General features: G+C 61.1%; 1 protein-coding gene across 9 annotated transcripts in view; it reads right to left on the bottom strand.

Moving 5' to 3' along the window:
• The window catches only part of LOC138735132 (neurexin-2-like), a 59236-nt gene extending 35041 nt beyond the window's left edge, over positions 1-24195 (bottom strand). For 3 of the 9 annotated variants that reach the window (XM_069883029.1, XM_069883033.1, XM_069883025.1), the window contains exons 1-7: positions 21967-22055; positions 20837-20881; positions 14146-14307; positions 12465-12882; positions 6698-7081; positions 3307-3507; positions 39-65 (exon numbers count right to left, since the gene is read on the bottom strand). In XM_069883029.1, the coding sequence (XP_069739130.1) occupies positions 39-65; positions 3307-3507; positions 6698-7081; positions 12465-12882; positions 14146-14307; positions 20837-20860 (1216 nt within the window). In that variant the 5' untranslated portion in view covers positions 20861-20881; positions 21967-22055. Of the gene's footprint in view, positions 1-38; positions 66-3306; positions 3508-6697; positions 7082-9576; positions 9593-12464; positions 12883-14145; positions 14308-20836; positions 20882-21966; positions 22269-23385; positions 23452-24169 lie in introns of those variants that run through there. The other 6 variants (XM_069883030.1, XM_069883031.1, XM_069883026.1 and 3 more) reach the window with 6 other exon arrangements.
• Positions 24196-25693: the final 1498 nt, after the last annotated feature.

The raw sequence follows: 25693 nt of genomic DNA on the forward strand, positions 1-25693 counted from the left end.
CACTGGGGGGCACTGGTGTCCCAGTTGGGGTCACTTACTGGGGTGGCAGCCCACGCGCACGCAGTCTGGGGAGAGAAGAGAGCGGGGTCAGAGCCTTCAGCCCCGCGCCAGGAACCGCCCCGGGGACGGGGGACTGGGACCGGGTGCCAGCGGGGACTGGGACGGACTGGGAGGAGGAGGGGGATGGGACAGGGACTGGGATGGGATTGGGATAGGATTGGGATTGGGACTGGGATGGGACTGGGATGGGACTGGGATTGGACTGGGATGGGACTGGGATGGGGTGGGATTGGGATTGGGACTGGGATTGGGATTGGACTGGGATGGGACTGGGATGGGACTGGGGACAGGGACTGGGATGGGGTGGGATTGGGATAGGATTGGGATTGGGACTGGGATGGGACTGGGATGGCACTGGGGATGGGGACTGGGATTGGGACTGGGATTGGGACTGGGATGGGAACTGGGATTGAACTGGGATGGGGTGGGATGGGGATAGGATTGGGATGGGACTGGGATGGGGACTGGAGATGGGGACTGGGACTGGGATGGGAACTGGGATGGGACTGGGGATGGGGACTGGGATGGGACTGGGGATGGGGACTGGGATTGGGACTGGAGATGGGGACTGGGACTGGGATTGGACTGGGATGGGAACTGGGATTGAACTGGGATGGGGTGGGATGGGGATAGGATTGGGATTGGGATGGGATGGGACTGGAGATGGGGACTGGTTTGGGATTGGGATTGGGATGGGGACTGGGATTGGGATGGGAACTGGGATGGGACTGGGGATGGGGACTGGGATTGGGACTGGGATTGGACTGGGATGGGGTGGGATGGGGATAGGATTGGGATTGGGACTGGGATTGGGATTGGACTGGGATGGGACTGGAGATGGGGACTGGGATGGGGACTGGGATTGAGATTGGGACTGGGATGGGACTGGGATTGGGATGGGAACTGGGATGGGACTGGGGATGGGAACTGGGATTGGACTGGGATGGGGTGGGATGGGGATAGGATTGGGATTTGGACTGGTATTGGACTGGGATGGGACTGGAGATGGGGACTGGTTTGGGATTGGGACTGGGATGGGGACTGGGATTGGACTGGGATGGGGACTGGGATTGGACTGGGATGGGGTGGGATGGGGATAGGATTGGGATTTGGACTGGGATTGGGATGGGATGGGACTGGGATGGGGATAGGATTGGGATGGGAGCTGGGATTGAACTGGGATGGGGACTGGGATGGGGACTGGGATGGGGTCGGGTTGGGGGGTGCAGGCACCTCGGTCCCAGCCGCGGGGCCCAGCCCGGGGGTCCCGGGGGTCCCGGGGGGTTCAGGCGCCCCCAGGCTGGGCCCCCCCTCGTCAACCGCTGCGGGGCGGGGGGGTGGGCAGCGGCGCCAGGGCCAGGGGACCCCGACCGGGGGGGGGACCCCGAAACTGGGAGGGGGTCCCCAATCCCACCGTGGGGTCCCCACCTCCATGGGGGGGTCCCCAATTCCATGGGGGGCGTCCTCAACCCTGCAGGGGGGTCCCCACCTCCATAGGGGGGCCTCAATCCCATGGGGGATCCACACCCTGGGGGGGGTCCCCAACTTCTGGGGGGGTCCCCACCTCCATAGGGGGGTCCCCAATCCCATGGGGGGTCCCCAACACCATAGGGGGGTCCTCAACCCTGCAGGGGGTGTCCCCAGTCCCATGGGGGTGGTCCCCAACCCCTCGGGGGGTCCTGGTGCCGAACCCCAAGAGGCAGCGGGGGGGGTCACGAAGGATCCAAACCCTGGGGAGGTTGGGGGGGGGGCAAGTGCCCGAGTCGGGTCTGGTGACACCCCCACCCCATTTTGGGGTCCCTGGTGCCATTTTGTGGGTTCTTGGGACCATTTTGGGGTCCCTGGTGCCGTTTTGGGGGTTCTTGGGACCATTTTGGGGTCCCTGGGGCCGTTTTGGGGGTTCTTGGGACCATTTTGGGGTCATGAGCATCAACTCAAGCACCATCTGAGGGTCTCGGGCACCATTTTGGGGCCCCAGGGATCATTTTGGGGTCCCACAGATCAACCTGATGACCATTTTTGGCACCATTTGAGGAGGTTTCAACACCAACTGGAGGGGACGTCACTTTGGGGACCATTTTGGGGTGCCTGGTGCCATTTTGGGGTCCCTGGTGCCATTTTGGGGGTTCTTGGGACCATTTTGGGGTCATGAGCATCAACTCAAGCACCATCTGAGGGTCCTGGGCACCATTTTGGGGTCCCACGGATCAATTTGATCACTTGGAGCATCGTTTCGGGGTCACGAGAACCAGCTGGAGGGGATGTCGCTTCGGGGACCATGTTGGGGGTCAGAGACACTGTTTTGGGGCCCCAGGGATCATTTTGGGGTCCCGAGGATCAACTTGATGACCATTTTCAGCACCATTTGAGGAGGTTTCAACACCAACTAGAGGGGACGTCGCTTTGGGGACCATTTTGGGGTCATGAGCATCAACTCAAGCACCATCTGAGGGTCTCGGGCACCATTTTGGGGCCCCAGGGATCATTTTGGGGTCCCACAGATCAACTTGATGATCATTTTTGGCACCATTTGAGGAGGTCCCGACACCAACTGGAGGGGACGTCGCTTTGGGGACCATTTTGGGGTCCCAAGCGACGCCTCAGGAACCATTTTGGGGTCCCTGGTGCCATTTTGGGGGTTCTTGGGACCATTTTTGGGTCATGAGCATCAACTCAAGGACCATCTGGGGGTCCCGGGCACCATTTTGGGGTCCCAGGGATCATTTTGGGGTCCCACAGATCAACCTGATGACCATTTTTGGCACCATTTGAGGAGGTTTCAACACCAACTGGAGGGGACGTCGCTTTGGGGACCATTTTGGGGTCACAAGCGACACCTCAGGAACTGTTTTGGGGTCCCTGGTGCCATTTTGGGGTCCCTGCGGCCGGTTTGGGGGTTCTTGGGACCATTTTTGGGTCATGAGCATCAACTCAAGGACCATCTGAGGGTCCTGGGCACCATTTTGGGGTCCCGGGGATCAATTTGACCAGTTCGAGCATCGTTTCGGGGTCCCGAGAACCAGCTGGAGGGGATGTCGCTTCGAGGACCCATTTTGGGGTTCAAAGACACCGTTTCGGGGTCCCGGGCGTCAACTCAAAGACCACATCGGGTCCCGTTTTGGGGTCACGAGAACCGACTCGGGCACCGTTGGGTTGGGGATGGAGGTTGGGGTGGTTTTGGGGACGGGGACGGGGGGTGACGGCTCGGGGGCTGTTTTGGGGTGCCGGGGCGGTTTCGGGGCTCACCCAGGTTGACGGTGAGCTTCATGCGTCCGGCGTCGAGCTCGAGGCGCAGCGTGTCGGCTGAGTGGCGCGAGGTGGTGGCCAGGACGAGGCCGTAGGCGCGGGGGGACATGAACCTCAAGGCCACGTCCTCCGCCTCCGTCTGCGCCGCCGGCACCAGGATCTTGAGGTACGCGCTGCCGTCGTAGCTCAGCACGGCCGCCTCTGCGGGGACCCCGCGCTCGCACCCCGAAAAAAAAAAAAAAAAGGGGGACCCCACCCCTGGGAACAGCCCAAAAGTGGGGAACCCCAGCCCTGGCCACAGCTCCCACCCCGGGAATGGGGAACCCCAAAATTGGGGACTCAACCCTGGACACAGTCCCCACGCCGGGAATGGGAAACCCCAAAATTGAGGAACCCCAAAACTGGGGAACCCCAGCCCTGGCCACAGCTCCAAGCCTGAGAATGAGGAACCCCAAAATTGGGGACCCAGCCCTGGACACAGCCCCCACCCCGGGAATGGGGAACCCTGAAACTGGGGAACCCCACAACTGGGGAACCCAGCCCTGGCCACAGCTCCAACCCTGGGTATGGGGAACCCCAAAATTGGGGAACCCCAAAATTGGGAACCCAGCCCTGGCCACAGCTCCAACTCTGGGAATGGGGAACCCCAAAACTGGGGAACCCCAGCCCTGGCCACAGCCCCCACCCCAGGAATGGGGAACCCTGAAACTGGGGAACCTCAAAACTGGGGAACCCAGCTCTGGCCACAGCTCCAACCCTGGGAATGGGGAACCCCAAAATTGAGGAACCCCCAAACTGGGGAACCCCAGCCCTGGCCACAGCTCCCGCCCCGGGAATGAGGAACCCCAAAATTGGGGACCCAGCCCTGGACACAGCCCCCACCCCAGGAATGGGGAACCCCAAAATTGAGGAACCCCCAAACTGGGGAACCCCAGCCCTGGCCACAGCTCCCACCCCGGGAATGGGGAACCCCAAAATTGGGAACCCCAGCCCTGGCCACAGCTCCCACCCTGGGAATGGGGAACCCCAAAATTGAGGAACCCCCAAACTGGGGAACCCAGCCCTGGCCACAGCTCCAACCCTGGGAATGAGGAACCTCAAAATTGAGGAACCCCCAAAATTGGGAACCCAGCCCTGGCCACAGCTCCAACCCTGGGAATGGGGAACCCCAAAATTGGGGACCCAGCCCTGGACACAGCCCCCACCCCAGGAATGGGGAACCCTGAAACTGGGGAACCTCAAAACTGGGGAACCCCAGCCCTGGCCACAGCTCCAACCCTGGGAATGGGGAACCCCAAAATTGGGGAACCCCAGCCCTGGCCACAGCTCCAACCCTGGGAACGGGGAACCCCAAAATTGGGGACCCAGCCCTGGCCACAGCTCCAAGCCTGGGAATGGGGAACCCTGAAACTGGGGAACCCCAAAACTGGGGAACCCAGCCCTGGACACAGCCCCCACCCCAGGAATGGGGAACCCTGAAACTGGGGAACCTCAAAACTGGGGAACCCAGCCCTGGCCACAGCCCCCACCCCGGGAATGGGGAACCCTGAAACTGGGGAACCCCACAACTGGGGAACCCAGCCCTGGCCACAGCCCCAACCCCGGGAATGGGGAACCCCAAAATTGGGAACCCAGCCCTGGCCACAGCTCCAACCCCGGGAATGGGGAACCCCAAAACTGGGAACCCAGCCCTGGCCACAGCTCCAACCCTGGGAATGGGGAACCCCAAAATTGAGGAACCCCCAAACTGGGGAACCCCAGCCCTGGCCACAGCTCCAAGCCTGAGAATGGGGAACCCCAAAATTGAGGAACCCCCAAACTGGGGAACCCCAGCCCTGGCCACAGCCCCCACCCCGGGAATGAGGAACCCCAAAATTGAGGAACCCCCAAACTGGGGAACCCCAGCCCTGGCCACAGTCCCCACCCCGGGAATGGGGAACCCCAAAACTGGGGACCCAGCCCTGGACACAGCCCCCACCCCAGGAATGGGGAACCCTGAAACTGGGGAACCTCAAAACTGGGGAACCCCAGCCCTGGCCACAGCTCCAACCCTGGGAATGGGGAACCCCAAAATTGGGGAACCCCAAAATTGGGAACCCAGCCCTGGCCACAGCCCCCACCCTGGGAATGGGGAACCCTGAAATTGGGGAACCCCAAAACTGGGGGACCCTGAAACTGGGGAACTCAGCTCTGACCCCAGTATTGGGGACCCTGGAACTGGGGACTCCCCAGGATTCAGGACTCTGGAATTGGGGACCCCCAGCTCTGACCCCAGCATTGTGGCCCCTGGGGAGGATGTTGGGATGCAGGGGGGGGACATTGGGGCACAGGGGGGTCCCCAGGGTTTGGGGTTCACTCATCAGTGGGGCAGTGGGGCCCCAGGGGAGGATGTTGGGGTGCAGGGGGGTCCCCAGGATTTGGGGTTCACTCATCAGTGGGGCAGTGGGGCCCTAGGGGAGGATGTTGGGGTGCAGGGGGGTTCCCAAGCTCCATGGGGAGGATGTTGGGGTGCAGGGAGGGGGTTCCCAAGCTCCATATGGAGGACGTTGGGGTGCAGGGGGGTCCCCAGGATTGGGGGTTCACTCATCAGCGGGGCAGTGGGGCCCTAGGGGAGGACGTTGGGGTGCAGGGGGGGGTTCCCAAGCTCCGTGGGGAGGATGTTGGGGTGCAGGGGGGGTTCCCAAGCTCCGTGGGGAGGACGTTGGGGTGCAGGGAGGGTTCCCAAGCTCCGTGGGGAGGATGTTGGGGTGCAGGGGGTCCCCAGGATTCGGGGTTCACTCATCAGCAGGGCAGTGGGGCCCCAGGGGAGGATGTTGGGGTGCAGGGGGGGTTCCCAAGCTCCATGGGGAGGATGTTGGGGTGCAGGGGGGTCCCCAGGATTGGGGGTTCACTCATCAGCAGGGCAGTGGGACCCCAGGGGAGGATGTTGGGGTGCAGGGGGGTCCCCAGGATTCGGGGTTCACTCATCAGCGGGGCAGTGGGGCCCTAGGGGAGGACGTTGGGGTGCAGGGGGGGGTTCCCAGAGGCCCTGGGTGGGATGTTGGGGTGCTGGGGGGCTTCCCAAGCTCCATGGGGAGGATGTTGGGGTGCAGCGGGGGTTCCCAGGATTCGGGGTTCACTCATCAGCGGGGCAGTGGGGCCCTAGGGGAGGACGTTGGGGTGCAGGGGGTGGTTCCCAAGCTCCGTGGGGAGGACGTTGGGGTGCAGGGGGTCCCCAGGATTTGGGGTTCACTCATCAGCGGGGCAGTGGGGCCCTAGGGGAGGACGTTGGGGTGCAGGGGGTGGTTCCCAAGCTCCGTGGGGAGGATGTTGGGGTGCAGGGGGGGGTTCCCAGAGGCCCTGGGTGGGATGTTGGGGTGCAGGGGGTCCCCAGGATCGGGGGTTCGCTCACCGGTCTGGCAGCGGGGCCCCAGGAAGCCGGTGCCCAGGCAGTCGCAGAGGAAGCGGTTCCAGCCCTCGCGGCACAGCCCCCCGTTTTGGCAGGGGCCGCTGGCGCAGAGGCGGGGGGGCTCGCGGGCGCAGAATGGGGTGACCCCCGGGGCGGCCTGCGCCTCGGCCAGCGCCCGCACGTCCAGGCTGCGTCCGTCCACGAAGACGTCGCGCACGCAGCCCACGAAGCCGAAGCGCAGCGAGGCCGCCCAGAGCTCGGGGGGCAGCGGGGGGCCCGGGCGGCCCTCGGGGAGCCCCCCCAAAAACAGCTCGGCCGCCAGGTCCAGCACCTCGCGCTCGCCCGCCGCCAGGAACGGGGTGCTGCGGCTGTTCACCGACACCGAGCCTGGGGGGACAACGGGGTGCAGGGGTTATTGGGGGGCAGGGGGGTTATTGGGGGGCAGGGGTTATTGGGGTACAGGGGTTATTGGGGGGCAGGGGGGTTATTGGGGTGCAGGGGGGCTGCGGCTGTTCACCGACACTGAGCCTGGGGGGACAGGGGGTGCAGGAGCTATTGGGGTACAGGGGGTCATTGGGGTGCAGGGGGGGCTGCGGCTGTTTGCTGACACCAAGCCTGGGGAGGGAGAATGGGGTTATTGGGGGGCAGGGGGGTTATTGGGGTACAGGGGTTATTGGGGTGCAGGGGTTATTGGGGTACAGGGGTTATTGGGGTGCAGGGGTTATTGGGGTGCAGGGGTTATTGGGGTACAGGGGGGTTATTGGGGTGCAGGGGGGCTGCAGCTGTTCACTGACACTGAGCCTGCGGGGACGGGGGGTACAGGGGTTATTGGGGTGCAGGGGTTATTGGGGTACAGGGGTTATTGGGGTACAGGGGTTATTGGGGTGCAGGGGGGTTATTGGGGTGCAGGGGTTATTGGGGTGCAGGGGGTTATTGGGGTACAGGGGGGTTATTGGGGTGCAGGGGGGCTGCGGCTGTTCATCGACACCGAGCCTGGGGGACAGGGGGGACAGGGGTTATTGGGGTACAGGGGGGTTATTGGGGTACAGGGGTTATTGGGGTACAGGGGTTATTGGGGGGCAGGGGGCTTATTGGGGTGCAGGGGGGCTGCGGCTGTTCACCGACACCGCGCCTGGGGGGACAACGGGGTGCAGGGGTTATTGGGGTGCAGGGGGGTTATTGGGGTACAGGGGTTATTGGGGTACAGGGGTTATTGGGGGGCAGGGGGCTTATTGGGGTGCAGGGGGGTTATTGGGGTACAGGGGGGCTGCGGCTGTTCACTGACACCGAGCCTGGGGGACAACGGGGGGCAGGGGTTATTGGGGTGCAGGGGGGTTATTGGGGTGCAGGGGGGCTGCGGCTGTTCACCGACACCGAGCCTGGGGGACAACGGGGTGCAGGGGTTATTGGGGGGCAGGGGGGTTATTGGGGTACAGGGGTTATTGGGGTACAGGGGTTATTGGGGGGCAGGGGGGTTATTGGGGTACAGGGGTTATTGGGGGGCAGGGGGGTTATTGGGGGGCAGGGGGGCTGCGGCTGTTCACCGACACCGAGCCTGGGGGACAACGGGGTGCAGGGGTTATTGGGGTGCAGAGGGGTTATTGGGGTACAGGGGGGTTATTGGGGTACAGGGGTGCTGCGGCTGTTCACTGACACCGAGCCTGTGGGACAACGGGGTGCAGGGGTTATTGGGGGGCAGGGGGGTTATTGGGGTACAGGGGTTATTGGGGTACAGGGGGGTTATTGGGGTACAGGGGGGCTGCGGCTGTTCACCAACACCGAGCCTGGGGAACAGGGGGGACAGGGGTTATTGGGGTGCAGGGGGGTTATTGGGGTACAGGGGGGCTGTGGCTGTTCACCGACACCGAGCCTGGGGGGACAACGGGGTGCAGGGGTTATTGGGGGGCAGGGGGGTTATTGGGGGGCAGGGGTTATTGGGGTGCAGGGGTTATTGGGGTACAGGGGGGTTATTGGGGTGCAGGGGTGCTGCGGCTGTTCACCGACACCAAGCCTGCAGATAGTGGGGTGTGGGGGTTCTTGGGGTGCACACCCGCCCCCTTGCACACTCGCAGCCCCATGCACAAGCCAATGGCCTCATCCTTTCACACCCACCCTTGTGCCCATCACGCTGCACGTCCATCCCCTCGCACACCCACATTGCACACCCCCAGCCTCTTGCACACGCGCCCTCGCACCCTTGCACACATTGTGCTGCACATCCATTCCCTTGCACACCCCTGTTGCACGCCCCCAGCCCCTTGCACACGCGCCCTCGCACCCTTGCACCCATCGTGGTGCACATCCACCCCCTCACACACCCCGTGTTGCACGCCCCCAGCCCCTCACACCCGTGCCCTCGCACCCTTGCACCCATCGTGCTGCACATCCATTCCCTTGCACCCTTGTGCCCATCGTGGTGCACGTCCATCCCCTTGCACACCCCCAGCCTCTCACACCCACACCCTCGCACCCTTGCACCCATCATGCTGCACATCCATCCCCTTGCACGCCCCCAGCCCCTCTTGCACGTGCCCTCACACCCTTGCGCCCATCGTGCTGCACATCCATCCCCTCGCACGCCCCCTGTTGCACACCCACAGCCCCTTGCACACATCATGCTGCACGTCCATCCCTTCGCACGCCCCCAGCCCCTTGCACACGCGCCCTCGCACCCATCGTGCTGCACATCCATCCCCTCTCACACCCCCCATTTTGCACACCCCCAGCCCCTCTCACACGCGCCCTCGCACCCTTGCGCCCATCGTGCTGCACATCCATCCCCTCGCACACCCCCTGTTGCACACCCACAGCCCCTTGCACCCATCGTGGTGCACATCCATCCCCTCACACGCCCCCAGCCCCTCTTGCACGCACCCTTGCACCCTTGCGCCCGTCGCGCTGCACATCCATCCCCTCGCACACCCCCAGCCCCTCACACACGCGCCCTCACACCCTTGCGCCCGTCGCGCTGCACGTCCATTCCCTTGCACACCCCCATGTTGCACACCCCGAGCCCCTTGCACCCTTGCACCCGTCATGCTGCACGTCCATTCCCTTGCACGCCCCCAGCCCCTTGCACCCATCGTGCTGCACATCCATCCCCTCACACGCCCCCAGCCCCTTGCACACGCGCCCTCGCACCCTTGCGCCCATCGTGCTGCACATCCATCCCCTTGCACACCCCGTGTTGCACACCCACGGCCCCTTGCACACATGCCCTCGCACCCTTGTGCCCATCGTGCTGCACATCCATCCCCTTGCACACCCCCGTTGCACACCCACAGCCCCTTGCACCCATCGTGCTGCACGTCCATCCCCTCGCACGCCCCCAGCCCCTCTTGCACGCGCCCTCGCACCCTTGCGCCCGTTGCGCTGCACATCCATCCCCTCACACACCCCCTGTTGCACACCCACAGCCCCTTGCACACATCATGCTGCACGTCCATCCCTTCGCACACCCCCAGCCCCTCGCACCCGCGCCCTCACACCCTTGCGCCCATCACGCTGCACGTCCATCCCCTCGCACACCCCCAGCCCCTCGCACCCGCGCCCTCGCACCCTTGTGCCCGTCGCGCTGCACATCCATTCCCTCGCACACCCCCAGCCTCTTGCACCCATCGTGCTGCACATCCATCCCCTCGCACACGCCCAGTTGCACGCCTCCAGCCCCTCGCACACGTGCCCTCGCACCCTTGCACCCATCGTGCTGCACATCCATCCCCTCGCACACCCCATGTTGCACGCCCCCAGCCCCTTGCACACACGCCCTCGCACCCTTGCGCCCGTCATGCTGCACGTCCATTCTCTTGCACACCCCCAGCCCCTTGCACCCATTGTGCTGCACGTCCATCCCCTCGCACGCCCCGTGTTGCACACCCACAGCCCCTCGCACACACGCCCTTGCACCCTTGCACCCGTCATGCTGCACGTCCATTCCCTTGCACGCCCCCAGCCCCTCTTGCACACGTGCCCTCACACCCTTGCGCCCATCGTGGTGCACATCCATCCCCTCGCACACGCCCAGTTGCACGCCCCCAGCCCCTCTTGCACACGTGCCCTCACACCCTTGCACCCATCGTGCTGCACGTCCATCCCCTCGCACGCCCCCAGCCCCTCACACACGTGCCCTCACACCCTTGCGCCCGTCGCGCTGCACATCCATCCCCTTGCACACCCCGTGTTGCACACCCCCAGCCCCTTGCACCCATCGTGCTGCACGTCCATCCCCTTGCACGCCCCCAGCCCCTCGCACCCGCGCCCTCACACCCTTGCGCCCATCGTGGTGCACATCCATCCCCTTGCACGCCCCCAGCCCCTCTTGCATGCGCCTTCACACCCTTGTGCCTGTTGTGCTGCACGTCCATCCCCTCACACGCCCCCAGCCCCTCACACGCGCCCTTGCACCCTTGCGCCTGTTGTGCTGCACGTCCATCCCCTCACACGCCCCCAGCGCCTTGCACCCGCGCCCTCGCACCCTTGCGCCCATCGCGCTGCACGTCCATCCCCTTGCACACCCCCCATTTTGCACGCCCCCAGCCCCTCGCACCCGCGCCCTCGCACCCTTGCGCCCATCGCGCTGCATGTCCATCCCCTTGCACCCTTGCTTCCATCATGATGCACATCCATCCCCTTGCACACTCCCCGTGTTGCACACCCCCAGCCCCTTGCACACGCGCCCTCGCACCCTTGCACCCATCGCGCTGCACATCCATCCCCTCTCACACCCCCCATTTTGCACACCCCCAGCCCCTTGCACACATCATGCTGCATGTCCATTCCCTCGCACACCCCCAGCCCCTCGCACCCACGCCCTCACACCCTTGCGCCCATCGCACTGCACATCCATCCCCTCGCACGCCCCCAGCCCCTCGCACCTGCGCCCTCGCACCCTTGCGCCCATCATGCTGCACGTCCATCCCCTCGCACGCCCCCAGCCCCTCGCACACGTGCCCTCACACCCTTGCGCCCGTCGCGCTGCACGTCCATCCCCTCGCACACCCCCTGTTGCACACCCACAGCCCCTTGCACCCATCGTGCTGCACGTCCATCCCCTTGCACGCCCCCAGCCCCTCGCACCCGCACCCTTGCACCCTTGCGCCCGTCACGCTGCACATCCATCCCCTCACACGCCCCCAGCCTCTTGCACACGTGCCCTCACACCCTTGTGCCCATCACGCTGCACATCCATCCCCTCACACACCCCGTGTTGCACACCCACAGCCCCTCGCACACATGCCCTTGCACCCTTGCACCCGTCATGCTGCACGTCCATTCCCTTGCACGCCCCCAGCCCCTTGCACCCATCGTGCTGCACATCCATCCCCTCGCACACGCCCAGTTGCACGCCCCCAGCCCCTTGCACACGTGCCCTCGCACCCTTGCACCCATCGTGCTGCACATCCATCCCCTCGCACACCCCGTGTTGCACGCCCCTAGCCCCTTGCACACACGCCCTCACACCCTTGCGCCCATCGTGCTGCACGTCCATTCCCTTGCATGCCCCCAGCCCCTTGCACCCATCGTGCTGCACATCCATCCCCTCGCACGCCCCCTGTTGCACACCCCCGGCCCCTTGCACACATCATGCTGCACGTCCATCCCCTCGCATGCCCCCAGCCCCTCACACCCGTGCCCTCGCACCCTTGCACCTGTCGTGCTGCACATCCATTCCCTTGCACACCCCCAGCCTCTTGCACCCATCGTGCTGCACATCCACCCCCTCGCACACCCCCTCGCACGCCCCCAGCCCCTCTCGCCCGCGCCCTCGCACCCTTGCGCCCGTCGCGCTGCACGTCCACGTGGCACCACTCGCCGTCGGTGACCTTGCGGGCGCTGGCGCGCAGCCGCAGGGCCCCCGCGCCCATGTCCAGCAGCAGGAAGAGGTGCCCGTCCAGCAGCTCCAGCGCCAGGTAGTCGGGGCGCGGGCGGCCGGGGCCCCGCGGGCCCTGCCCGAACAGGAGGAGCCCGTTGGGCTCGGTGGTTCGGAAGTCGAAGGAGACGGAGCCGGCGCGGGCGGCTCGCCAGGGCGGCAGCGCCACGAAGGCCTGCGGGGCCCCCAGGGTGACGGGGTCCAGGGCGGCCACGGCCTCGCAGCGGAACAGCAGCGCCCCGTGCAGCGTCACGCGCCCGTCGCCCTCCTGCGCCAGCCGCGACAGCTCCAGCTTGAAGTCGTTGTTCTTGTACACCACCTGCGGGGCCACGCGCACGGCACTGGCCTCGTGTCCCCGTGTCCCTGTGCACCCCTTGTTCTCGTGCACTCACGCCTCCTGCACCCCCTGTGCCCACAGCCCCATATCCCCATGTCCGGGTGTCCCCGTGCACCCCCTGGCCTCGTGCACTCATGCCCCCTGTGCCCCATGCACCCACAGCCCTGTGTCCCCATGTCCCCGTGCACCCCCGGCCTCGTGCACTCACGCCTCCTGCACCCCCTGTGCCCACAGCCCCATATCCCCATGTCTGGGTGTCCCCGGGCACCCCCTGGCCTCGTGCACTCACACCTCCCCGTGCCCCATGCACCCACAGCCCTGTGTCCCCATGTCCCCGTGCACCCCCTGTCCTTGTGCACTCACGCCCCTGTGCCCCCTGTGCCCACAGCCCCATATCCCCATGTCCGGGTGTCCCCGTGCACCCCCTGTCCTCGTGCACTCACGCCTCCCCGTGTCCCATGCACCCACAGCCCTGTGTCCCCATGTCCCTGTGCACCCCTTGTTCTTGTGCACTCACACCCCTGTGCCCCCTGTGCCCACAGCCCCATATCCCCAGGTCTGGGTGTCTCCATGCACCCTCTGTCCTCGTGCACTCACACCCCTGGGCCCCATGTCCCCCCTGTCCTCATGCACTCACAGCCCATGTCCCCATGTCCCCATGTCCCCGTGTACCCTCTGTCCTCGTGCACTCACGCCTCCCCACGCCCCCTGTGCCCACAGCCCCATATCTCCATGTCCGGGTGTCCCTGTGCACTCCCTGTCCTTGTGCACTCACGCCCCCGTGCCCCATGCACCCACGGACCCGTATCCCCGTGTCCTGGTGTCCCGGTGCACCCCCTGTCCTCGTGCGCTCACACCCCCGAGCCCCACACGCCTGTGTCCCTGCATCCCCATGCGCTCCACATCCTTGTGCACCCACATCCCCGTGCCTCGCTCACACGTATCCCCGTGTCCCCGTGTCCCCATGCACGCCAGGTACTTCTGCACCTCTGTCCCTGCGCCCCACATCCCTGTGTCCTCGTGCACCCCACGTCCTCACGTCTCCGTGTCCTCGTGCCCCCAGCCATCGCATCCTCGTGCGCCCACGTCCCCACGCCCCCCGTGTCCTCGTGCACCCCACGTCGGTGCCCTCGTGACCCCAACCATCGCGTCCTCGTGCGCCCACGTCCCCACGCCCCCCGTGTCCTCGTGCACCCCCCGTGTCCTTGTGCACCCCCCGTGCGCCCCCGTGCCCCTCGCACTCACGTCCTTGAGGCAGCCCATGAAGTTGTTGCTGACGGGGGAGCCGGGGAGGTCGGCCGTGTTGGGGGACCCCCCCACGTAGAAGAAGTCGTCGGAGCCCAGCATGGTGTAATCCTCCTGCGTGTAGCCCGTGGTGGTCAGGATCCCGTCCACCGAGATCGTCACCTGCGGCACGAGCGGCCGGGGCTCAGGGGGGGGCCCCCCAAAACTTGTTGGGGGGGGGGGGGGCAGGGGGGCCCTAAGGGAGGGAGGAAGGAGGGGGGAGAGAGGGGTCCCCAAAATGGGGGAGGGGGAGACGGGGGAGCGAGGATGGGGGAGACAGGGAGGAGTGGGGATGGGGGGGGGGGGGGGACAGAGGAGCGGAGATGGGGGTCCCCAAAATGGGGGGAGAACAGAGGGATGGGAATGGGAGAGAGAGGAGATGGGGGAATGGGGGGGGGGGGTCCCCCCCAAAATGGAGGGGTGGGGGATGAAGGGGGAACCGGGGGGATGTGTGGAATGGGGGGCGATGGGGTGATGGGGGTTAATGGGGGTGAAGGGGTTAATGGGGCTGAGGGGGGGAAAAGGGGTCCTGGGGGGGGGAGGGGAATGGGGGGGAAGGGGTGTTATGGGGGGGCTGGGGTGACAAAGGGCACACGGGGACGAGGTGGGGGAGGACCCAGGGGTGACACAGGGAGGGGGGGAAGGGGCTGGGGTCACACTTGGGGGGGGGGGGGTGGGGGGGTTAGTAACGAGTTTTGGGGTCCTCAGACAGAAAAGTGGCCGTTAGTGGGGCTGGGCGCGCGCCGGGAGCGTGCAAGGGGCGTGCACGAGGGGCTGCGGGCGTGCGAGGGGCTGTGCGAGGAGCCGTGCACACGAGCGTGCGGGGGCGGCGGGGACGGTGGGAGCACCGGGGCCCTCGGACGGAGGGGGCGGCCTCGTGCGCAGCTCGCACACGCGTGTGAGCTCTCTCACACGCACACACACGCACGGACTCACAAACTCCACAAAACTATCGTTTCTTACCTCAAACACGTCCAAAACGCAACTTTCACCACAAATCTCCTCAGAGCCCTCTTCAAACTACCCGAAATCGTGATTTTTCACTTCAAATTCCCACAAAACCCACAACTTTCACCACAAATCGCCTCAGAGCCCTCTTCAAACTCCCTGAAATCGTGATTTTCACCTCAAATTCCCACAAAAACCGCAACTTTCACCACAAATCTCCTCAGACTTCTTCTCAAACTCCCTGAAATCGCGATTTTTACCTCAAATTCCCACAAAAACTGCAACTTTCACCACAAATCGCCTCAGACTTCTTCTCAAACACCCTGAAATTGTGATTTTCACCTCAAATTCCCACAAAAACCGCAACTTTCACCACAAATCTCCTCAGACTTCTTCTCAAACTCCCTGAAATCGCGATTTTCATCTCAAATTCCCACAAAACCTGCCGCTTTCACCACAAATCTCCTCAGACTCCTCCTCAAACTCCCCCAAACCCCCATTTTTTCCCTCAAATCTTCTCAGATTCCCCCTCAGGCATCCCCAAACCACGTCTTTTTGCCCCAATCCCCTCACAAACTCCCCCAAAATGTCATTTTTTACCTCAAATCCCCTCAAGACCACAACTTCCACCACAGATCTCCCCAGAGCCCTCTTCAAACTCCCTGAAATCATGATTTTCACCTCAAATTCCCACAAAAACCGCAATTTTCACCACAAATCTCCTCAGAGCCCTCTTCAAACTCCCCGAAATCATCATTTTCACCTCAAATTCCCACAAAAACCGCAACTTTCACCACAAATCTCCTCAGACTCCTTCTCAAACTCACTGAAATCGTGAATTTCATCTCAAATTCCCACAAAACCCGCAACTTTCACCACGAATCTCCTCAGACTCCTCCTCAAACTCCCCCAAACCCCCATTTTTTCCCTCAAATCTTCTCAGATTCCCCCTCAAGCATCCCCAAACCACGCCTTTTTGCCCCAATCCCCTCACAAACTCCCCCAAAATGTCATTTTTTACCTCAAATTCCCTCAAGACCACAACATCCACCACAAATCTCCTCAGACTTCTTCTCAAACTCCCTGAAATCGCAATTTTTACCTCAAATTCCCACAAAAACTGCAATTTTCAACACAAATCGCCTCAGAGCCCTCTTCAAACTCCCCGAAATCGTGATTTTCACCTCAAATTCCCACAAAAACCGGAACTTTCACCACAAATATCCTCAGACTTCTTCTCAAACTCCCTGAAATTGTGATTTTCACCTCAAATTCCCACAAAAACCGCAACTTTCACCACAAATCCCCTCAGAGCCCTCCTCAAACTCCCCCAAACCCCTATTTTTCCCTCAAATCTTCTCAGATTCCCCCTCAAGCATCCCCAAACCACGCCTTTTTGCCCCAATCCCCTCACAAACTCCCCCAAAATGTCATTTTTTACCTCAAATTCCCTCAAGACCACAACTTCCACCACAAATCTCCTCAGAGCCCTCTTCAAACTCCCCGAAATCGTGATTTTCACCTCAAATTCCCACAAAAACTGCAACTTTCACCACGAATCTCCTCAGAGCCCTCTTCAAACTCCCCGAAATCGCGATTTTTACCTCAAATTCCCACAAAAACTGCAACTTTCACCACAAATCTCCTCAGACTTCTTCTCAAACTCCCTGAAATCATGATTTTCACCTCAAATTCCCACAAAAACCGGAACTTTCACCACGAATCTCCTCAGAGCCCTCTTCAAACTCCCTGAAATCGCGATTTTCACCTCAAATTCCCACAAAAACCACAACTTTCACCACAAATCTCCTCAGACTTCTTCTCAAACTCCCTGAAATCGTGATTTTCACCTCAAATTCCCACAAAAACTGTAACTTTCACCACAAATCCCCTCAGAGCCCTCCTCAAACTCCCCCAAACCCCCATTTTTTCCCTCAAATCTTCTCAGATTCCCCCTCAGGCATCCCCAAACCACGTCTTTTTGCCCCAATCCCCTCACAAACTCCCCCAAAATGTCATTTTTCACCTCAAATTCCCACAAAACCCGCAATTTTCACCACAAATCTCCTCAGAGCCCTCTTCAAACTCCCCGAAATCATCATTTTCACCTCAAATTCCCACAAAAACTGCAACTTTCACCACAAATCTCCTCAGACTCCTCCTCAAACTCCCCCAAACCCCTATTTTTCCCTTAAATCTTCTCAGATTCCCCCTCAGGCATCCCCAAACCACGTCTTTTTGCCCCAATCCCCTCACAAACTCCCCCAAAATATGATTTTTACCTCAAATTCCCTCAAGACAACAACTTCCACCACAGATCTCCTCAGAGCCCTCTTCAAACTCCTTGAAATCGTGATTTTCACCTCAAATTCCCACAAAACCCGCAATTTTCACCACAAATCTCCTCAGAGCCCTCTTCAAACTCCCTGAAATCGCGATTTTTACCTCAAATTCCCACAAAAACCACAACTTTCACCACAAATCGCCTCAGAGCCCTCTTCAAACTCCCTGAAATCGCGATTTTTACCTCAAATTCCCACAAAAAACTGCAACTTTCACCACAAATCTCCTCAGACTTCTTCTCAAACTCCCTGAAATTGTGATTTTCACCTCAAATTCCCGCAAAAACCGGAACTTTCACCACAAATCTCCTCAGAGCCCTCTTCAAACTCCCTGAAATCGCGATTTTTACCTCAAATTCCCACAAAAACTGCAACTTTCACCACAAATCTCCTCAGAGCCCTCTTCAAACTCCCTGAAATCGTGATTTTCACCTCAAATTCCCACAAAAACCACAACTTTCACTACAAATCTCCTCAGAGCCCTCCTCAAACTCCCCCAAACCCCCATTTTTCCCTCAAATCCTCTCAGATTCCCCTTCAAGCATCCCCAACCACGTCTTTTTGCCCCAATCCCCTCACAAACTCCCCCAAAATATGATTTTTACCTCAAATTCTCTCAAGACCACAACTTCCACCACAGATCTCCTCAGAGCCCTCTTCAAACTCCCATAAATCGTGATTTTTCACCTCAAATTCCCACAAAACCCGCAACTTCACCACAAATCTCCTCAGAGCCCTCTTCAAACTCCCTGAAATTGTCATTTTTACCTCAAATTCCCACAAAAACCGCAACTTTCACCACAAATCTCCTCAGAGCCCTCCTCAAACTCCCCCAAACCCCCATTTTTTTCCCTCAAATCTTCTCAGATTCCCCCTCAAGCATCCCCAACCACGCCTTTTTGCCCCAATCCCCTCACAAACTCCCCCAAAATGTCATTTTTTACATTTTTCCAGCCTGACTCTGCCCCTCTCCAGTTTCTCCCGTTCCCATCCCCACAGGCCTTCGGGAACAGCCCCTCCCCAGCTCTCCTGGAGCCCCTTCAGGTCCTGGAAGCTGCTCGAAGGTCTCCTCGGAGCCTTCTCTTCCCCAGGCTGAACAGCCCCATCTCTCTCAGCCTCCTACGGGAGGTTCTCCAGCCCTCGTGTCATCCTTGGAGCCTCCTCTGGGCCCGTTCCAGCGGCTCCATCTCCTTCTCAGGTTGAGGATTCCAGACCTGGACACCATCCTCCAGTCGAGGTCTCCCCAGAGAGGAATCGAGGGGCAGGATCCTCTCCCTCACCCTGCTGCCCCACTTCTCCGGCTTGTCCAGGTTCTTCTCAGCCTTGTTGAACCTCATGAGCTTCTCCAGCCCCACTTCTCCTGCTTATCCAGGTTCTTCTTCTCCTGGTTGAACCTCACGAGGTTCTCCAGCCCCACTTCTCCTGCTTATCCAGGTTCTTCTTGTCCTGGTTGAACCTCCTGAGCTTCTCCAGCCCCACTTCTCCTGCTTATCCAGGTTCTTGTCCTGGTTGAACCTCCTGAGCTTCTCCAGCCCCACTTCTCCTGCTTATCCAGGTTCTTCTTGTCCTGGTTCAACCTCACGAGGTTCTCCAGCTCCACTTCCCCAGTTTTCCAGGTTCTCCTTGTCCTGGTTGAACCTCATGAGGTTCTCCAGCCCCACTTCTCCAGTTTTCCAGGTTCTCCTTGTCCTGGTTCAACTTCACGAGGTTCTCCAGCCCCACTTCTCCTGCTTATCCAGGTTCTTCTTGTCCTGGTTGAACATCCTGAGCTTCTCCAGCCCCACTTCTCCTGCTTATCCAGGTTCTTCTTCCCCTGGTTGAACCTCACGAGGTTCTCCAGCCCCACTTCTCCTGCTTATCCAGGTTCTCCTTGTCCTGGTTGAACCTCATGAGCTTCTCCAGCCCCACTTCTCCTGCTTATCCAGGTTCTTCTTGTCCTGGTTCAACCTCATGAGGTTCTCCAGCCCCACTTCTCCAGTTTTCCAGGTTCTCCTTGTCCTGGTTGAACCTCACGAGGTTCTCCAGCTCCACTTCTCCCTCTGGATGATCCCGTCCTTCCACATTACACACTCCCCCTGCCCCACTCACACTCATGCACACTCCCCCAGCCCCCGTGCACACTCGTGCACGCACACGCACCCTGCACCTCGCACGCCCACCCACCTTGCACACCCCTTGCACGCCAGCCGGCCCTGGTGCTCCGCCAGCAGCACCCATGGGGGGGGAGGAGGAGGAGGAGGAGGAGGAGGGGGGGGGGGAAGGCGAGGGGGTGTGTCACAGTGTTAGTGAGCGTGCAAGGGCGTGCAAGGGCGTGCGAAGCCGTGCGAGGGCTGTGGCGCAGGCAGCGGGGCCGACGGGGGGGGCGGGGGGGTCCCCGCTGCCTGCGCTGCTGGGGGGGGGGCAGCTTTGTCCTGAAAACGCCGTTTCCGTCCTCGATTTGGGGAGGGGGCACCCCAAAAAATCCAAAATGGCAAGAAATCACCCCAAAATGGGGGGGGGGGGGAGGCGAATGGTTTGGGGGCTCGAGGAGCTGCGACCCGGCTGCCTGCAAGGGGGGGGGGAGCAAAAATGGACCAAAACAGCAAGAATTCTCCCCAAACTGGGGGGGTTGGGACCCCAACTCTGCCCCGCTGCGAAAAACCAGCCCCCCCGACCTCGACTGGGTGGGTTTGGGGAGAAAGGAGCTGGTTTTTGGCCCCGAGGAGCTGAGTCTCGGCCCCGTCCAGGCTTGGAGGCCCCAAATTGCCTAAAATACCAAGAATTCACCCCAAAAAGGGGGAGACGGAGACCCCACAGCTTCCCCTTGAGGAAAAAACTTAACTCCTGGGAAGGACTTTTGGGGTGGAACCGGTTGGTTTTGGGATTCGGGGAGCTGAGGTCCGGCTGCAGGGGGAGAGGGCGGCACCAAATTGCCGAAAATCGCAAGAATTCACCCCAAAATGGGGAGGGAGAGACCCCACATCTTCCCCCTGAGGGAAAAAACCAGCCTCCCCTGACCCTGAAGGGGCTTTTTTGGGTTGAAACCCATTGGTTTTGGTATCAGGAACCTGCGGTTCGGCTGCCTAAGGGGGGGTAGGGGCCGTGAAATCGCCCCAAATCACAAGAATTCGCCCCAAATCACAAGAATTCACCCCAAAAGGCAAGAATTCACCCCAGAACGGGGAGCGAGACCCCCCCCGAGTTAAAAATTGAACCCCCCGGGACGGCTTTTTGGGGCGAAACCGGTTGTTTCGTGGCATCGGGGAGCTGAGGTTCGGCTGCCAACGGGGGACAGTGGCACCAAGTTGCCCAAAATCGCGGGAATTGACCCCGAAACGGGGCGGGGGCCCCCGGCGAAGGAGTAACAAGAGAGAGATAACTACCAGGTAATGCAGTTTGTTTACCATAGCGTGTCCGATCCCTGCGTGCTGGGGCCCGGGCGAGCGGAGAGAGCACAAACACAACAAAAAGTGACATTTCCGCACGGCGAAGGGCCCTTTTGGGGGGATTTAAGGAGGTTTCGGGGTTGGGGCCCCCCCAGGGATTAGTTAGAGGGGGGGGGGGGGGAGGGAGTTAGTAGGGGGGGCCCCGGCGGCGGGAAGCGTGTTAGTGGCACGCGCACACAATGGGGGGGGGGGGGGGGTTGCACGAGGAGGAGGGGGCTTTGCACGAGGAGGGGGCTTTGCACGAGGGGGGTGGGGGCGTTGCACGAGGAGGGGGAGGAGGGGCTGTGCCCACCTTGAGGAGAGAAAGCAGAGAACGGTTAGAGGGGGCGGGGGGCACGAGACCCCCCCCAGCACCCACCGCCACCCACCCCCCACACCAGTGCTCCCAGTCTGGGGAGGGACCGAGGAACCAGGGCTCCCAATTTGATGAAGGACAGAAGAACCAGTGCTCCCAGTTTGATGAAGGACAGAAGAACCAGTGTTCCCAGTTTGATGAAGAACTATGGAACCAGTGCTCCCAGTTTGAGGAATTACCAAGGAGCCAGTGCTCCCAATTTGATGAAGGACAGAAGAACCAGTGCTCCCAGTTTGGGGGGGGACCAAGGTGTCCCCCACCTCCCATAGCGTAGTTGACAAAGACCTCCAATCCCCCCAGTTCTCCCAGTTGGGTGGTTGACCAAGGTGTCCACCACCTTCCATTGACTAATTGACCTAGATCCCCAATCCTCCCAGTGCTCCCAGTTGGGTGGTTGACCAAGATGTCCACCACCTTCTGCTGGGTATAGACCAAGGTGTCCACCACCTCTCGTTGGGTGGTTGACCGAGACTCCCAGTCCCCCCAGTGCTCCCAGATGGGTGGTTGACCGAGACTCCCAATCCTCCCAGTGTTCCCTGTTGGGTGGTTGACCAAGGTGTCCACCACCTTGCGTTGGGTGGTTGACCAAGACTCCCAATCCTCCCAGCGCTCCCAGTTGCGTGGTTGACCGAGACGCCCGCCACCTCCCACCCGCTCCCCCCGCAGCCCCCCCAGTGCTCCCGGTTCCCCCGGTCGGCGCCCCCCGCCCTACCTGTCGCAGGTTACGGGTGACGCGGATGTCGTGCCAGTCGTTGTCGTTGAACTTGCCGTTGACGGGCTCCACCAGGGCCTCGAAGGCGCCGGAGCCCAGGTTGATGACGAGCCAGACGGCGCCGCTCTTGAGCGAGAGGTTGACGTAGTCGGCGGACTTGCCGGTGTGGAGGAGCAGCCCGTTGCGCTGCAGCGTCCGGAACGAGAGGGTCAGCTCGTCCGTGCTGCTCTGGATCGGGTTGTGCGACAGGTCGTAGCAGAAGAACTCGTTGCCCTTGAAGGTGGCCACGTACTCGTCCCGGCCTGCGGGGAGCGGGCGGTGGGACCTCACCGAGGGGTTGGGGCGGGGACCCTCGTGGGGGGACGCACTGGGGGGGTCTGGGGTGGGGATGTGGGGGTGGGACCTTCCCACGAGGCTGTGGCCACGGGGATGGTGGAACGGGACCTCAAAGTGGACCTCGTTGTGGGGTCCGGGGTGGAGAGGTGGGGACGGGATCTTCCAACAAGGTTCTTGCCATGGAGACATTCACCAGAACCTCTCAATGGACCTTGTTGTGGGGTCTGGGGTGGGGGAGTGGAGGTTGGGACCTTCCAATTAGGTTCTTGCCACGGAGATGTTGCAAGAGGACCTCTCAGTGGAGCTCGTTGTGAGGTCTGGGGTGGGGAAGTTGTAATGGGAACCTTCCAATGAGGTTCTTCCATGGAGACGTTGGAACAGGACCTCGCAACGGACCTCGTTATGGGGTCTGGGGTGGGGAGTTCAGGATGAGAACCTTCCATTGAGGTTCTTGCCATGGAAACGTAGCGACAGGACCTCTCAATGGACCTTGTTGTGGGGACGTGGGGGTGGGATTTTCCAGTGAGGTTCTTGCCATGGAGATGTTGGAACAGGACCTCTCAATGGAGCTCGTTGTGAGGTCTGGGATGGGGAGATGGGGGTGGGATCTTCCAACAAGGTTCTTGCCGTGGAGACGTTCACCAGAACCTCTCGATGGACCTTGTTGTGGGGTCTGGGAGGAGGAGTTTAGGAGGAGAACCTTCCAACGAGGTTCTTGCCACGGAGATGGTGGGACAGGACCTCAAATTGGACCTCGTTATGGGGCCCGGGGTGGGGTTGGGACCTTCCAGTGAGGTTCTTGCCATGGAGACGTAGCAACGGGACCTCTCAGAGGACCTCGTTGTGGGGTCTGAGGTGGGGAAGCCGTGATGGGGACCTTGCACGTAGTGATGGGGACCTTGCACGTTGCGATGGGGACGTCGCAATGCGGTCCTCGCACCAGGACCTCCCACGCGGACGCCGCCAGGAGGCCTCGTGCGAGGAGGCCTCGTGCAAGGAGCCCTGCGTGAGGCCTTTGAGGTGGGGGTGGGGGTGTTGTTTCACGAGGCCCTCGCACGAGGCCCTCGCACGAGGGACACTGACCTTTCGCCGCCTGCTGGATCTCGCCGGCGCCGCGGCCGGGCCCCCCCTCGGCGACCTCCGCGGGCCCTGGGGGAGGGGCGGCGTCACACGCGTGTGCACCGGCGTGCGCAGGCCCAGGCGTGCCCCGAGGAAAGGGGGGGGGGGCAGCCCGCCTGGCACAAGCGCGTGCGAAGGGACGCGCTGCGTGCAAGGAGGGGGGAGGGGGGCGCACACCCTGCATCAGCGTCCGTGCAAGGGGGGCCTGAGCGTGCAAGGGGGCCCTGCGTGTGCAAGGGATGTTCTTGCACATTCCCATGGGCCCTTGTGCAGGGGGTTGCCTTTGCACGCTCACCCGGGTGCCCGTGCAAAGGACACCCTACACGAAGCGATGAGCTTGCACGTTTGCACGGGTCCTTGTGCAAGAGGCCGCCCTTGCACGCTCACGCGGCCGTCGCCACGAGGGGAGCCTCCGGCTGTGGCACGAGGGGGCTGCGCTTGCACGCTCACGGCTCCCCGTGCGAGGATGCCCTGCACGTGCGAGCGGCCCTCGTGCAGCGGGGCTGCCCTTGCACGCTCACGGCTCCTCGTGCGAGAGGCCGTCGCGCACCTTCTTGCACGCTCACGTCTCCCCGTGCGAGGAGCCCCCCCCCTCCTCCTCCCCCTCCCCCGGTGTCGCACGAGGCTCCGTGCAAGGGGGGGGGGTGGGGGGTGATGGTGATGACGTCATGGGGATGGGAACGAGGTGGATGGTGATGACGTCAGTGAGGATGGCGGTGACGTCACGGGGGGGAGGGGCGAGCGTTACCTGGTCCGAAATCCCGCAGGTGGGCGGGGCCTGGGCGGAAAACGGGGCGAAAAGAGGGGAAAACGGGAAAAAGGGGAAAAAAGGGGGAAAAGGGGGAAAGGGGGGGGAAGGGGGAAAAGGAGGAAAAATAGGGGGAAAAAGGAAAAAAGGAGGAAAAGGGGAAAAAAGGGGGAAAAGGGGAAAAAAGGGGGAAAAGGGAGGAAAAGGGTGGAAAAGGGGAAAAGAAGGAAAAAGAGGAAAAAAGGGGAAAAAGGAGAAAAAGGGAAAAAAGGGGAAAATGGGGAAAAAGGGGGAAAAGGGGAAAAAAGGGGGAAAAGGGGAAAAAAGGGGGAAAAGGGGAAAAAAGGGGGAAAAGGGGAAAAAAGAGGAAAAAAGGGGGAAAGGGGCAAGAAGGAGGAAAAGAGGAAAAAAGGGGAAAAAGGGGAAAAAGGGGAAAAAGGGAAAAAGGGGGAAAGAGGAAAAGAAGAGAAAACGGGGAAAAGGGGGAAAAGGGAAAAAGGGGGAAAAGGGGGAAAAGGGGCAAGAAGGAGGAAAAGAGGAAAAAAGGGGGAAAAGGGACAAAAAGGGGGAAAAGGGAAAAAAGGGGGGAAAGAGGGAAAAGAGGAAAAAAGAAGAAAACGGGGAAAACGGGGAAAACGGGGAAAAGGGGGGGAAAAGGGGGGAAAAAGAGGGGGAAAAGAGGGGGAAAAGAGGGGAAAAGAGGGGGGAAAAGAGGGGGAAAAGAGGGGGAAAAGAGGGGGAAAAGAGGAAAAAGGGGGAAAAGGGGGGAAAAGGGGGAAAAGGGGGAAAAGGGGGAAAGGGGAAAAGGGGGAAAAGGGGAAAAGAGGGAAAGAGGGAAAGAGGAAAAGAGGGGAAAAGGGGGAAAAAGGGGAAAAGGGGAAAAAAGGGGAAAAGGGGAAAAAAGGGGGAAAAGAGGAAAAGGGGGGAAGGGAAAAAAGGGGGAAATGGGGGAAAAGGGGCAAAAAGGGGGAAAGGGCAAAAAGGGAGAAAGAGGAAAAAGGAAGAAAATGGGGAGATAGGGAGAAAGTGATGGGAAAAGGGAAATGGAGAAAGTGAGGAAGGGGGGAAAATGGGGAAAAAGCAAGAAATGGAAAAGGGAGAAAGCGATGGGAAAAAAGGGAAAGGAAAAAATGGGGAAAAGGGGAAATTGATGAAATGGAAAAAAGTGAAGGTGGGGGGAAAGGGGGAAAGGGGAGAAAGAGAAAGGGGGAAGGGGGGAAAGAAAGAAAAGAGGAGGAAGTGATGGGGAAAGGGGAAGGAAAGAAATGGGAAAAGGTGAAATGGGGCAAAAAAAGTGAAAATAAAGAGGAAAAGGGGGAAAAAGAGAGGAAAAAAAGGGGGGAAAAGCAACAAAACTCAATATGTGGGGAGGGAAATGGGGAAAGGAAGAGGAAAAAGAATCAAAAGAAGCGGGGAAAGAGAATAAAAACTCAAAAAAAGGGGAGAGTGGAAGTGTCGGAAACAGCAAAATGGGTCAAAAAAGTGGAATTGATAGAAAAAGGAGGAAAGAATCGAGGAAAGGGG

The sequence above is a fragment of the Phaenicophaeus curvirostris genome, unplaced genomic scaffold (assembly GCF_032191515.1).
Source record: "Phaenicophaeus curvirostris isolate KB17595 unplaced genomic scaffold, BPBGC_Pcur_1.0 scaffold_480, whole genome shotgun sequence".
In the NCBI taxonomy this organism is placed as follows: Eukaryota; Metazoa; Chordata; class Aves; order Cuculiformes; family Cuculidae; genus Phaenicophaeus; species Phaenicophaeus curvirostris.